The sequence below is a fragment of the Ovis aries genome, chromosome 8 (genome assembly GCF_016772045.2).
Source record: "Ovis aries strain OAR_USU_Benz2616 breed Rambouillet chromosome 8, ARS-UI_Ramb_v3.0, whole genome shotgun sequence".
Lineage (NCBI taxonomy): Eukaryota > Metazoa > Chordata > Mammalia > Artiodactyla > Bovidae > Ovis > Ovis aries.
The window spans coordinates 68,362,718-68,378,474 of NC_056061.1; the positions used below are offsets into that span (position 1 = coordinate 68,362,718).

Genomic DNA, 15,757 nt, shown 5'->3' on the forward strand with positions numbered 1-15,757 from the left:
GCTGCAAGTCACGTGGCATCTTAGCTCCCTGACCAGGGATTGAACCCACACCCTCTGCATTGGAAGGCGAAGTGTTAACCTCTGGACCGCCAGGGAAGTCTCTTGTATTATTTATTTTTTTATTTTTATTTTTGGCCACACCACTAGAAATGTGGGGTCTTAGTACCCTGACCAGGGATCAAACCTGTGCCCCCTGCAGTGGAAGTGCAGAGTCTTAACTGCTGGACCACCAGAGAAGTCCCAGGTATTGTTAGATTTTATTTTACAGTTTATTTTATAATTTATATCTAAGGTCTTCCAGCTTCTCTCCTTAAGTTTCCTCCCCAAGTACAAGCTCAGCATAAAGGAAATAGTCACCATCTTCACTTAGAGGTGAGATTTTCTCTTACTTGGCAGTTTGCCCACTGGAGGTGTGTCAAACCTTTCCACAAACACAGCACACCCGCCATACACCATGACCTGCTCTCCACCCCGGTCTCTGAGGAGATGGCTCAGGAAGGTAGGAAGTGGGTTTGTTCATTTCTCTGTAGCACACGTCTCGCTATTCCTAAACACAGCCATCCCAACTCTTTCTAGAACCCTTGACTTGCAGCAATAATAGTGATATATGAAACTTACTATGCTTTTGTTTATATTAAAATTGATTTCCCTTTTGCCAGGTGACCTTTCTCCTGTTCAATCAGAATTTCTTCCAACCCTAAGCACAAGTGACATTATTTAATCTGTTAAATGTCCTGAAGTAAGTCTAGGGTCTGTTGTTCACGTCAGTGCGCCAGGATGTCACACAGCTGCACAAACACGCCCCTTCTGCAGCCCATCGGCCCGCAAGTTTAAACTCTGAAATTCTCTCTCAGTGTTTGCGAGGCAGATGGAAGTCTTTAGTCGCTTTTCCCTTTGGGGGTTTAAAAATAATGGCTGCCTCTGTTAGAAAAACAAGTCCAAAAATTGATGGTATCAAATTTCTAAAATTAATGCTGTGTTAAATAAGGATTCTGTGCAATCAAAGGACCATAGTTATTATAAGCGAAGAGGACACACTGCCTGCAGCCCACATGAACTTAACTGTGATGACAGTGGGCATCGTTTCAGAGACTAGAACAGTATCTGCCCCGACTTGTTAGATTAGTCCAAAGAAGCAGTCGGGCATAGACTTGAATTATTATTCATCAGGCTTTATGTCTTGCCTTCTCTTAAAATATAGCCGTATTCCCACCCACAAGCCCCTGGCCCATATTGTGCAAGGGACACTCAGGAGGTAGACCATCTGGAGTTTAAATCTCTCTGACGGGCTCTGTGACCTTGGGTAAACTGCTCGGTCTCTCTGGACTTCAACTTCCTCATTTATAAAATGGAAATACTAATAGCACCTTATTTTATAGGGTTGTGATGACAACAAGGCAATAATCATGAAGCACTTAGAACAGGTCTATATGTGACATAAAAGTATATCAATTTTATTGCGCCTAGAGACCCTTTAACTGAATCTGATAATCTCAGCAATGAAATATTGGGGTCTTTGCTCATGGTCACAGGGCCATTTAAGTAGCAGAGCTGAGTCTGGGACTCAGTTCTCTTCTCAGATTACAGTGAGCCATCCCAAATGGATGCTCAAAATTCTGAATATTAACTGAGATTTATTGTCTATCCTGATTATGTGATGTCTTCTTTGCTTTTTGCTCTATAAGCAGAGTCTTACTGCTCATCTAGAGGTACTAGGATGTGCTGCTGGTTCACCTTGAGTTTAGCTATCATATTCCAATGAGGACAGCAGGGAGAATGGGAGAAAAGCCCCTAGTCAGGAATCAGATGACCTAGACTATGTATCTGTGACTAGTTAATGATTTGGAAAGCCACTAACCTTCTTAGGTCTCAGTGTCCTCATATATAGGCCTTTAATATACTTAAGAGAGTGGAAGACTCCTGTAATAACACAGTTGATCCTTTAATGGATAATGTTATACTCAGTGTTTCTCTGAACTGCACTGCTCAGACTACTGCTGCTGTCAGATGCAGAATAAGACTAAAAAGCTGTCATTATTTACGGAAAATAAACTGCTTCTCCATCTCTAAGCTTGTTGAGGTGAGCTTCTAATTTAGCATGGCTTCAGGGCAACCTGAAAAGATGGTTTGAACGGTCTATTAGTTTTCTCATAAATCTAGTAAGGCAAAGGAGTTATTATTTATGTTTTCCAGATAAAGAAAGTGGAAATGATATCCTTTCTTAAAAGAGGAGCTGTGAAAAAACTCATCATGTTTAATTGCCACTGTGTGGTTCCACAGTAACTGGGATCAGTAGTTACTGGGCCCATGGTCTACTCTTTTGTAGGATGTTAGATGCCACTTACCTCATTAGAATCCATCAGGTAATACAAAGTGTTGAGACAGCAATTTGATGACTTGTAAATATTGTCTAGTCAAGGCTGTGGTTTTTCCAGTAGTCATGTATGGATGTAAGAGTTGGACTGTGAAGAAAGCTGAACGCCGAAGAACTGATGCTTTTGAACTGTGGTGCTGGAGGAGACTCTTGAGAGTCCCTTGGACTGCAAGGAGATCCAACCAGTCCATCCTAAAGGAGACCAGTCCTGGGTGTTCATTGGAAGGACTGATGCTGAAGCTGAAACTCCAATACTTTGGCCACCTGATGCAAAGAGCTGACTCATTTGAAAAGACCCATGGTCTTAAAGGTATACAGTGGGGTTATAGGTTTTGAGGTCTGATTCTCATCCATCGTATCAAGGGTCCATGCTCTCAACATGACTTAGCAGTGATCAAGTCAACGTCCGTCACGTGGCTGAGGCAGTGTTTGTCAGTTTCTTCACTGTAAGTGCCTCCTTTCCCCCACCTTTCCATACTGAAGTCTTTCAAGGGAAGTCACCATGTAAAACCCACACATTTCAGGAGTGGGAAGTTAAGACCCACCTTCTTGAGAGTGGAGCTTTGTATAAATTAGTTGCAGTTCTTCCATACAGATGTTATATCCCATACTTATTTATTTATTCACTGTTCATCAGTTTGGATGATAATCTAAAACTGCACTATTGCCCAGATTGTTCTGTCTTTGGCCCGTGGAACTCTCTGTTGGCTCCTGTGTGACTCTGACATTCTCTCATGAGAATGTGTTTTGAGCACTTGTTTCCTTTCTGAAAAGGAAAATGCTCTAGGCTTATCTAGTAATTTCCTTGCCCCGGCCCTGGAAGCAGCCATTTCTGGAAAGAGGTCTGCTTCCTTTTATTGGAGCATGCTGTTAGAAACCAAAGGCTGAGTGCTCACTGGGATGTCACTGCTTCTAGCCCCTAGAATGAATGGAAAATACAAGTATGTATACCAAACCATGTATATACATATACTTATAATCTATCTATCTATCTATATCTTTCCTCTCTCCCTCCCTCTCTCTCTGTGTTCAAAACAGGAGTTCATACTGATATCTCTGACTCTAATCCAGTCCACATCAATCATTCTGGCTTCCCCCTTTGCTTATCTGTAACGTCCATTTCCAAGAATGAGAAATCTGGCTCCTAACATCTATTATCCATTGTTCCATCCTGTTTACAAGTATACCAGTTTCAGGATTAACTCCTAACCCCATGTAATAACACACATTTTTATCCTTCTGTTCCTTTTCACTTTCCTTCCACTGGTTATTCATCCTTCCCCCCAAAAGGGAGAGATTTGATCCAACCCAAATGTCGGTGCTGATCAGCAAGAGTAAGGATCTTCTTCTGTGGGCTTCCCAGGAGGCTCAGTGGTAAAGAAGCCGCCCGCCAATGCAGGAGACACAGGTTCGATCCCTGGTGCAGAAAGGTCCCCTAGAGAAGGAAACGGCAACCCACTCCAGTATTCTTGCTTGGGAAATCCCATGGCCAGAGGAGCCTGGCAGGCTACAGCCCATGGGGTCCCAAGAGTCATAGTGCCTAAACAACAGCAACAAGAAGGATCTCCTTTAGATGACTGAAGACAAGGAGAGCTACCGGCTTTCCTAGAAACTGTTAGCCAGTTTCATCTGCAATGGCGCATAGCGCCAGTTCCCTCTGACCTCATTGTCTACTTGGTTCTGTGCCCAGAATTGCATGTACGCCCCTGTCTGACAGCATATTTTTTAAGTCACTTTATGAGAGAGAGGCCTCACGGAAGGGTAGGAAATAGAGTTAAATGTTCCCCAAGTGCTGCCCTATGTTTCTTTGCTGTGTGTTCTGTAGCTTTTAAAGAGGAAGGTGCAGAATTATAGTGGAAATGTAAAAAAACTGTAATAGAAATTAAAATGAATATATTTATATATGGTGATAATATTATGTAAGCATAATAATTTACAAATACACGAAAAGGATAGCCTAGAAGCCATATTTTAAGGAAATAAACATTGGTTTGCTTGTTTTCTTACTTCCTTTAGGTTCTTGATTTTTAAATGTCAAACATTTTTGTACAGTGCCCTTTTAATGGGTATATTCTTTGATATAGTCAAATCACTATGAGTAGTATTGTAAGTGTATACTTAGTACAACAGAGAATTCTCAGCATTTTTCTTAAAATCACATATGATTTCTCTTTGTTTTTGTTATTATTGAGCTTCAAAAACGTATTCTCATTAACCTTCAGATATGTAAGGATTTCAGGGGACAGTTGAGGCCATCTTCACCACTTGTTTTCTCATAGAGTGGCTATCACTTTCTTTAGAATCGGTCCCCAGGAATTCTTTTATTGAGGTTCTTTTCTAAATGTTCTTTCACCTGTGAAATTTGTGAGGTGGAATGCTCTGTCACATTTGTCTCACTTTCTCAATGACTGAAATAATTGTGTGGAGAAAAATCAGAAATGAGTATCTGGAATATCAGAGAACTATCAAGTACTATAAAAAGTACGACATACTCTCATATTAAATAGTTCCATTTTTCTAAGAATCCTTGTCATTCAGTTCTCAAATATCAAAGAAAAGGTTCTCCCAAGTCTAGAATTTAATGTATATGATAATTATCTAGCTTCATTTATTTTTTGCTTCTGTGATCACATTAGCACTGCTACTGCTAAGTCACTTCAGTCGTGTCCGACTCTGTGCAACCCCATAGACAGCAGCCCACCGGGCTCCCCCATCCCTGGGATTCTCCAGGCAAGAACACTGGAGTGGGTTGCCGTCTCCTTCTCCAGTGAATGAAAGTGAAAAGTGAAAGTGAAGTCGCTCAGTCGTGTCTGACTCTTAGCGACCCCATGGACTGCAGCCTCCCAGGCCCCTCTGCCCATGGGATTTTCCAGGCAAGAGTACTGGAGTGGGGCGCCATTGCCTTCTCTCACATTAGCACTGGGATTGCCTAATTGATAAATTTCTGTTTAAATGAAAGAGAAAACCTTCGTATGTTTTCTGGATCTTACTGGTTGGTGTGGGCAAGTTCTGTTAGGAATGGACTGACTTTGGTGGGAAGATAGACTGAGCTGTGTCATTTGAATTGTCTACATTCAAAGAGCTAATGACTGGTTTTAACAATATTTAAATAATATTTAAATTATTTTATAATGTTGATTTTCATTGTGAAAAAGGAAAACCTGATGAATGTTAGGTCTTTCTTCATAACATGTAAGTCAGTTAAAATTAACATTTATAACAGGAAATTCAGACTTTCATCTGGGATTTACCTGGCGATTTGTTTTTATCTGAGGGTAAATGCCAAACTCACTAGACTTGTTGTGAAAACAATTTTAGAAAGTTTCAAGTCAACTTTAATGGTACCCTGGCCTAAAAGAAAAATAGTAGAATGATCAGTGGTCCTGGCAGTATCGTAGGTGTTTGGGGAAAAGAAGGGAGTAAAATTTCTGTTCATATGACTCCAAAGCAGGTGACAGTCCCCTTCATGTTCATAACGGAAGAGAAATACCATGGCACTGTGGCCAACTATGGCAATATATGCTTCCTAATTGTAAGTGTGGTTTACTGTAATTGCCCCATAATTACAAAATTATGGGTGGATTCTTTCAATCAGGAAAAAGATATGTGTATATGAACTGTGCTGTGGTCATTGGCCCAGGACACTGCCCTGGCACTTTCCAGGGCAGAGATAAAGACTAAAACTGTAAATGCAAAATGAAAAAAGGCATGGCAGTTGATGTCTCATGTAGCTATGAATTTAACTTTAAGACCTTCATTTTTCATTTTTCAACTACCTCATTCAGTCTCCCTACCTGTCACATTCTGTCAACGAAGGAATTAATTTTTGTTTTCATTTGCTTTTCTTTTCAGGAGAAAAAAAAAATAGATTATTCCTTAGTGGTTCAGATCAAAAGCAGAATTTTGATGGTGTGTCAGGGTTGTTGGTTTAGAGAAAATGAGAACTAAGTGTGTGTCTGTAGCCACAGAGGTGAATTGGAGATGGTAGCTTTAGTTCCCAGGTTTGTAGTAGTCCTTTTATATTTCACAACATTTAAATTGTTTCAAAATTGAATCTTCAGCACAAAGTCTCCATGAAGAAGAAATATCATACACTTAGTTTTTCCCTGGTTTTGCTCCTAGTTTAAGGAAAGCAGTTGGACAGGAGTGGAAGTGAAGTAAAGAAGGATTTTACTTTTAAACTCTGACTTAGCTTTACGATTAGTCTGACCCATCTCTCTCTCTGCCTGCTGCACTGTGGCCAGCATGGGATCATTTACAAAAGACTCAGTCACTGCAGTTCTTGCATTTCTGCCTGAGATTAGAGTCGACGTTCAGAGTGGGAAGAATGGGATTTATCATTCTTGTTTGCAAGGAGAACTCCTAAGGATTTAGGTGTTGGTGTGTACTGATTATCTTTTCTCACTTAGTTTAAGATTTTCCTTGTTTGTGGTTTGTCAGGTGATTTTTGATTGAAGCTTCAACACTTTTGTATTGTATTAGACTGTAAATCTTTATTGAAACCCTTTGTTTTAACTGGCTTTGTTTGACACTTCTCCAGGCAAGGAGGCAAAGGGGGCTGCCTCACTCCTGCCAGGAGGTTAAAAACCCAGGTTCAGCCCTTCATTCTCTGTTGGTATCTCGTGGCAGAAACAGGGAGAGGGGTCTTTGTTACTCCGGGCATAGTTCGATTTCCAGATCCCCACGTGGTCTCTAGTGACACCATAGTGGACGGAGGTTGTCTTGTTCCTCTGGGCAGTGGTTTGGTGTGATCCCAATTTGGGGAGGGAGGGCAAAGAAGAGATGCCTCGTGCCTGGGTGCGGGTGGAAGTCCAGGCTCCCGTGTGGTCTCCACTGACACTGTAGACGATGCTTTGTTATAGCTGGCATGCAGGAAGTTTCCGGCTCTCTACTTGGTCCTCTCTGACACCACTCTTTGAGGGGTGTTGGGGCTCCTCATTACAGCTTTGTGAGGACGGACATCTGATCTCCCTGCTCAGCCTTTGTTGGCTTGGGTGGTCACAGTTCCTTCTGTGGTGTTTGTCTGGAGTGGAGCTGCTGCTAAGTCATGTCAGTCGTGTCCGACTCTGTGCGACCCCATAGACAGCAGCCCACCAGGCTCCCCCATCCCCGGGATTCTCCAGGCAAGAACACTGGAGTGGGTGGCCATTTCCTTCTCCAATGCATGAAAGTGAAGTCGCTCAGTCGTGTCCGACTCTTCGAGACCCCATGAACTGTAGCCCACCAGGCTCCACCGTCCATGGGATTTTCCAGGCAAGAGTACTGGAGTGGGTTGCTTTGTTTATCTGGAGTGGAGCAGTTTTCGTCTAAAAATTCTCTGTTTTGCTAGCCTGTCCTTTTTGGCTCGTTTGACTAGAGGGAGCAGGCTATTTGTTGGTGACCACTTCAGCTGCAAGTCGGGAATACATGAGACTAAAAGAAAACACAGGAATCTTACCTCCATGTTGTTTCTTAGGTCTCGAGGTCCCAAGTTGGTCTACTTTCTTTTCAGCTTGTTAGTCTATTCATGGTTTGTTTGTTTGTTTGTTTGTTTTTGGCCACCCCACACAGCATACAGGATATTAGTTTCCTGACCAGGAATCAAACCCCCTGCAGTGGAAGCACGGAGTCTTAACCTCTGGAGCGTCAGGGAAAGTCCCTTGTGTTTGTTTTATATATAGCCTCCAGGGTATCTTTTAGTTGTATTTAGCAGGAGAAATAGTAAAAAGTAAGTCTATTCCATTTTCCTAGAAGCAGAGGTTCTTGCCATTCAATTTTTGTTTTATTTATCCTAGTATTTCCTAATATTTTATTTTGAAAGTTTTGAAGATGGAAGAATTATACAACTAATCACCACACATCCACCACCTAGATTCAATACTTAGCTACATTTTACTATATTATATATTTATCTATCCCCATTCTATCCATCAATTTATTATTTTTGATGAACATCAGTACACTTCATCGCTATCAGCATGCATGCCATTAATTGGACTTTACTATTGATGGTTTTTTAAAGGTAGATTTTACATAAAGTGAAATACACAATATCATGAATACCATTTGATGTGTTTCGTATGCACGCACGCTAAGTCACTTCAGTTGTGCCTGACTCTGCAACCCCATGAACTGTAGCCCTCAAGGCTCCTTTGTCCATGGGATTCTCCAGGCAAAAATCCTGGAGTGGGTTGCCATGCCCTCCTCCAGGGGATCTGCCCAACCCACAGATCGAACCCACATCTCCTGCATTGGCAGGTGGGTTCCTGACCACTGGTGCCACCTGGGAAGCATGTATTTTGTATAGTCCATCCTTTACTGAGATAATTTCTAGGACCCCAGGAAGATACCTCAGATCTCTGCTCAATTAATTCCTACCTCCATCTCACTCCAGGAAACAACGTCTGTTCTGATTGTTTTCTTCTTTCTTTTCTCCAAAATTCATTTTGCCTTTTTAAAAAACTTCATATGAATAAAACCCCACAGCACATATTCTTTTGTGTGTCCCTTTTTTTTAGTTTTTTCAGCACGGTGTTTCTGAGATGCATTCATGTTGTAGGTACCAATAGCGCCTTTTAAAAAGATTGCTAAGTGCTATTTCATTGCATGAAAAATACCATCATTTATTCATTCTGAGTTGCTTCCAATCTTTTGTCACTTAAAATTTGATTGTTGGGTAATATACATCATCACCGTCTTCTTTCAGTTATGAATGTAGTACACGGCAACATAAAGTTCAGGGCCTTTCTTCTGGTTGACAAAAAGATTGAGGCACATAAAAATGCATTCTATTACCTAAAACATCCACCTTCCTCACATATTGTCATTTGTGATAGCTATCAGTTTATTTGAAGCTAAAATTTTTTTGGTAATAGAAGCAAAAGAGTTTTGGTGTGGTAATATTTAAAATTAAGCTTCTCAGCATTATATTTTATTTTGTGAAGAAAAAAAAGCCTGGTTTCAACTACACCATGACTGTCATATTCATTACTGAAAATGCCAAATTAGTCTCTGGAAGAACATCCTGTTTCACTTACAGTACTCTGCTGCTGCCGCTGCTGCTAAGTCGCTTCAGTCGTGTCCGACTCTGTGCGACCCCATAGACGGCAGCCCATCAGGCTCCCCCGTCCCTGGGATTCTCCAGGCAAGAACACTGGAGTGGGCTGCCATTTCCTTCGCCAATGCATGAAAGTGAAGCCGCTCAGTTGAGTCCGACTCCTAGCAACCCCATGGACCGCAGCCCACCAGGCTCCTCCGTCCATGGGACTTTCCAGGCAATACTCTACTTCTGCACAAAAATATAGATGTAGTTGTTACAGATGGATTCAGCTGTGTTTTGCAGACCCTTATTTATCTGCCCTTAACTTTTCTGTAAGTCTTTTGCTTCTTTTCTGTTACCTCACAATGAGTATCTAAGGGACTATAATTTCTGAGTGATTGATTTATTGATTGATATTAGAGGAGAGCTCTACCAGCAGGCAAATGGGCAAAATAAGCTTTATGTGAAATTTCAGTTAAAGTGGGTATGCTTACTTTGAACAATGCAGGAATAAATAGATGATGTTGTGTCAAACTTTTATTACAGCTTTTCTCTGACTTGACTTTTCTTTCTACAGTTGATGGACTGGACAAAGCTTCTATAGCAAACTCAGATGGCCCAACAGCAGGCTCCCAAACACCTCCCTTCAAGAGAAAGGGGAAACTCTCCACCATTGGTAAAATTTTTAAACCTTGGAAATGGAGGAAAAAGAAGACGAGTGACAAATTTAGAGAAACATCAGCAGGTATGAATATCATAACTTTATTCAAGGATAAATTGTTAAATTTTCCAAAAGGTAAAAGATTGTATTTTGCAGACTTTTTTTTCCTGGGAAAAAATTAATCTGTATTTGAAATGAAATTATTTCATTTAAGGGTGATACAACTTAAGGTTCTGATTTGTCTTCTGTTTCTATTCACTTTGGCTTTTTAACGTAGTCTTGTTTTTAAATATGTACTTGTAAATTCGTATAAACATTAATGTATAGGGAGAGGAAGACAAAATGGAAAATTAGAAGTGGAAATGTTATTTGTCAGTATTATAGCTGCAAGTATCCATTTATATATATACACACTCTATTATCTCTGTCTGCTTAGTTCCATTAGCATGATCCTATTTGTTAATTAAGAATTTTCAAAATGTCTTTCAAATGTACTTGTTCTGTGGGCAGACTTTAAATGTCTGTATGAAAAAGAAATGTTGCTATATTTATTAATTTTAAATTTCTATCATGTCCTTAGGACAAATAAATGGTGTGTGTCCTGGAGGACACATAGTGCTATTGGTGTGAAAACTTTTTATTGTTATTTTATTTTGTGGATTTGTTAAGCCTTAAGAATTACATTATTTAGTACCTTTCATATGGACTCATGGATGAAGTTGGCTTTAAATCTCAGGCCAGAATTAAGCTTGATTTAAACAAGTGTACAATATCAGTGGTATTGTTTAAGGTAGAAAGACATTTTATCTCTTGGTGTAAGTTCAGCTTTTTCCATGTTTGTTGTCTAAAATAATCCCTTCATCAAAAATTCCTCACTGCCCCAGAATCTAGTATCATCCGTGGATTACAGAGCTTGTCTTACCAGTCTGTGCTGAAATAAGAGCTGGCCTTTAGTTCTAGAGCTGTGAAATAAAATGGAAAACACCACCAATAGCACAAGGGTATAAGATAGAGACACCAGGACTTCCTAAAGAAAATTGTCTCTGCTGCATCTACAGCTATGTCATTTCTTTGAGCCTTTCATGTTTAAAAAGTAGTAATGATAGGTCCGTCTAGTCAAGGCTATGGTTTTTCCAGTAGTCATGTATGGATGTGAGAGTTGGACTGTGAAGAAAGCTGAGCGCCAAAGAATTGATGCTTTTGAACTGTGATGTTGGAGAAGACTCTTGAGAGTCCCTTGGACTGCAAGGAGATCCAACCAGTCCATTCTAAAGGAGATCAGTCCTGGGTGTTCTTTGGAAGGAATGCTAAAGCTGAAACTCCAGTACTTTGGCCACCTCATGTGAAGAGTTGACTCATTGGGAAAGACTCTGATGCTGGGAGGGATTGGGGGCAGGAGGAAAAGGGGATGACAGAGGATGAGATGGCTGGAGGGCATCACTGACTCGATGAACGTGAGTTTGAGTGAACTCCAGGAGTTGGTGATAGACAGGGAGGCCTGTTATGCTCCGATTCGTGGGATCGCAGAGTCGGACACGACTGAGCGACTGAACTGAACTGAATGATACTATGTCTGGTATTTGTTTTAAAATAATCCTGGAAGGGAGAGGAGGATAGATGAAAGATGATCAGGCATAAGTTAGTAATTATTTAAGCTGGGTGATGGGTGTATGGAGTTTATTATTGTCCTATCTCTAATCGTGGGTATTGGAAAGTTTCTGTAATAGAAAGACAGGCAAAGAAAAAAGACTTGACTTAGGGGCAATAATGATAGCTTGCTTATTGAATTCTCTTTAGCTCCTAATTGGGTTCTTGGGTTAGGAGCAGTGGGAAGTGATACACTGAGCCTGTTGCTAGGCAAGATACCTGGGTTCTAGTTGAGTCCTTGCCACCAAGATGCCATGTAACCTTGAACAAGTTAGATCAGAATTGAATGAGTTGAGTGCTAATGTGCTTTCAGTCCCAGATTCTGTTGTGGGTCCTTAACTCCTTCGAACTCCTGTCTGGGCATCTTGTTCTGCCTTGTTCTTCAGTTGTAGATGGAATTACACTGGCCTTCTTAAGTACATCCCTCTCAGGTTTTCCTAAGCATTGGAGGAATCTGGCTTTTCAAGTTAGCATGGAAAGCCAAGATGGAAGTAAGGCTCTGGACAGTAGCAGTAAGAAGACATTGAAAAGAGGTGATGGACATCTCTTCAGTTGTCTCTCTTACCCTTTTCCTGAATCTCATCTGCTAACTTCTCTCCCTAAAGCAGAAGCAGTTACAAAGAACTGCCCTTCATCTTTTTTTGTCACCTCTTTTAAATTATTTTAATAGTAGGGAGGCTATAACATTTCTACCAACCCAGAATATTTAAGAAAAGTCATTTTAAACTTCACTAAGTGTTACTTTATATTATCCCATATTTATTGAGGATAGCCTATCCATCTTTGTATTGTTTCCTTTTCAGATTCACACAAGATTTTATATAGAAGTTGTTTATGGATACGCTATTTCTAGTTCCTAAGACTACTGAATTACGTTAAAAACCCGAGAAAGTTATTAGATGCCTCACTGGGTTGTTTTTTGTATTTGCATCAAAATTGTGACATAACAAAATAAAAACAAGCCTAGTAGATGTATTAATAATTCATTGTGAATTTTTCTGCTGCATTTACTCACATCATTTCTTTTTAAACCCATATTATTACTGATATTTGGCTCAAATTTTCCTAAGATGTTATCAAGTGTCCCAAGTACTTTGCTGTCACCTTATATATAAACATATGTATATATTCAGCTCAGTTCAGTTCAGTCGCTCAGTTGTGTCCTACTCTTTGCGACCCCATGAATCGCAGCACACCAGGCCTCCCTGTCCATCACCATCTCCCGGAGTTCACTCAAATGTATATATACATATGCTTATTTTAAGGCTTCAATTTCTGCTGAGCTTTATGGAATGTATTAGTAAAGCCTAAAATAAAGGGTGGAACGAAATGGTCTAACATGTTTTTTTCATTGAGGGAAGATGTCACGTTTAGAGGAAGACTGATGCATTTGGAAATAACCAAGAGAAGGGTGTTCTCTTCTTTCATACATTGTCCCAAGCAGTGAAATCTAGGAGTTTGGATATGACCGAGGCCATCTGTAGTCAAAGATCACCTTACGCAAGATCTACAATATTTGGGGATATGAAAGAAGATTAATTTCTTCCAAGAAAAGTAACTCTTCTTTGTTTTGCTTTCTTCTAAACTCTTGGCTTTAGAGTCATAAGAATGTGAATCTTACTGTCTTTCTTTACACAGTGATTAGTACCACTTTTCCTAGTCTGGGTGTCTGTTGTAGGAATTTTCTAAAATTAATTTTTATTGGAGTATAGTTGCTTTACAATGTTGCGTTAGTTTCTGCTGTGCAGCAAAGTTTTGTGTGTATATATATCAGTCATACATATACATATATCATCTCTTTCTTTGCATTTCCTTCCCATTTAGGTTGCCACAGAGCGTTGAGTAGAGTTCCCTGTGCTATACAGTAGGTTCTCATTAGTTATCGGTTTTACACATAGCAGTGTGTATATGTCAATCTCGTATAGTGTATATATCCCCATCTCAAATTCATCCCACCTGCCTTCCCTTCTTAGCAGCGTTATGTTTGTTATCTACAGCTATGTCTCAGTTCTGCTTTGCAAATAAGTTCATCTGTACCATTTTTCTGGATTCCGCATGTAAGTGATGTTACACAATATTTGTTTTTCTCTTTCTGGCTTACTTCACTCTGTATGATAGTGTCTAGGTCCATCCATGTCTCCGCAAAGGTGCAATTTTGTTGCTTTTTATGGCAGAGTAATATTCCATTGTCTATAGGTACCGCATCTTCTTTATCCATTCCTCTATTGATGGGTGGAAGCTAGGACGCAACACTGATTTATTCATTCCATTGTAATAAATGTCCTTGTTCTCACACATTTATGGCAGTGGAAGTTAAGAAAGGTCCTGTCTTCTGCCTGCTTGATCATCCTTGAGTCAGTTAGATTTGGAAGGCTGTCTTGTCCTCTTAAGGCAGGCTGGGCCTATGCCCTGACTTCAAGTTCTCTGGGCTTGTTTTATAGCAGAAATTTACTTGTGTCTTCAGTTCTGTTTGGAACAATCTGCAGGCTGTTCAGTTTTATGGAAGAATTGCCTTTGTCTCTTTACTCTCCCTCGGTGATTCTTTTCTTCACTTTTCATCTCATGAGTGAAAGGACCCTTCTTGGGTCCCACCTAAGCTCTGTCCCTTCCCTATCTTTAGAATTCACAATCTCATTTAGACTTTTCCCCTACATAGTCATTTCTTCCCCTTTTTTAGGGGGTGGTGGGGGTGGGTAGGTAGTGGTGACTGAGGTTCCTCCCTGCTTTCATCTCCCCAAAGCTGACAATACAAACAAGCCCCCTATCTAAACATGGCTGTTCCTCTTCTGCATGGCTGTTTATGACCGAGACCAAACGTTGAAAACCCAGCCTTTTCCTCTGCTTCTGCTTCCTCTGCAGTATCATCGCTTTCCATCTGCCATCTGCCCCTGCACCCAGCACTCACTCCATCCAGGAGGCACCAAGCCTCCCAATCCTGACATTCAGTGTTACTCTCATTTTCATCCATCTCATTCTCCACCACTTGTGCCTTCTCTGGCGTGCCCTTCTTCTTTTACAAAACAGCTCTTACTGACTTTCAAAAGATGCCTTTATTCTGATTGTCTTTGACTTTTCTTTCTCTTTTGTCCCCTCTCTTGCCCTTCCCATTTCTCCTAAACCCGTGGGAGAGGTTTGGTACCTGTCTCAGCCCTTCTCTTTCTCTGCATGTACCCTTCCTCACCCCCACGCTCTTCTCAGTGTGCACATCTCTCAAACCCAGGTTCCAACAGAGGCCCAGGCACATTGACCCAAGTACCTGATGGGCAGCAGTGCCTGAGGACCATGTGTTAATCCACTCATATGGTCTATATAATTTATCCATATATTGAAAAGATGGTACATGCCAGGCATCGATTAATTTCCTTCTGGATGTCAATTTTTTAACTGAAATCAGATATTTTGATGAGACTTTTCTTTTAAGAAACATGCATCAGACTTTGCTTTCACACAGTCAGGAGAGACATTCAGTTAAGTTGGACCGTAAGATTGCAGAGTTAGACCAAGAAGTTTTTGTAGTGAGATATTTTGATGTCTGAGAGCAGTGCTGTGAATATCTGCTGTATGCCCTGTGGTTTAGAAGAGAGGGTCTGTGGACCTCTGACCACATTCAGTTCTTCCTCAAACTGCTGAGTGATGGGGCAGGTGCCTGGAGTAGTAATCATCTAATTCTATTCCTCCCTAAAGGTATCACAAGATTTGAACAGAGTATGATATACCAGCAATAATCTTTTGTGAGGATGATTCTTCAAAACTGTTTAAGGCAGTGGCACCAGAGATCTTACAACTTGATTCTTTATTCTCTTCAGCACATATCCACAGTTAATGCTTAATATTGGCTTAACATCTAAAATGTCTTCACTTTAATATCTGTACTTTTCCGTGAGAGTTGGACCATAAAGAAGGCCGAGTGCCAAGGAATTGATGTCTTTGAGTTGTGGTGCTGGAGAAGACTCTTGAGAGTCCCTTGGCGTGCAAGGAGATCAAACCAGTCAATCCTAAAGGAAATCAACCCTGAATAGTCATTGGAAGGACTGTTGTTGAAGCTGAAGCTCCAACA

The 15,757-nt window shown here is 40.6% G+C and overlaps 1 protein-coding gene across 9 annotated transcripts in view; it reads left to right on the plus strand.

Annotated features, from left to right (window-relative positions):
* PHACTR2 (phosphatase and actin regulator 2) overlaps positions 1-15,757 on the plus strand; it is a 143,917-nt gene that overhangs the window by 25,538 nt on the left and 102,622 nt on the right. For 3 of the 9 annotated variants that reach the window (XM_042253550.2, XM_060419764.1, XM_060419766.1), the window contains exons 1-2: positions 2,441-2,684; positions 9,970-10,137. In XM_042253550.2, the coding sequence (XP_042109484.2) occupies positions 2,441-2,684; positions 9,970-10,137 (412 nt within the window). Of the gene's footprint in view, positions 1-2,433; positions 2,685-9,969; positions 10,138-15,757 lie in introns of those variants that run through there. The other 6 variants (XM_012183029.4, XM_027972511.3, XM_060419769.1 and 3 more) reach the window with 4 other exon arrangements.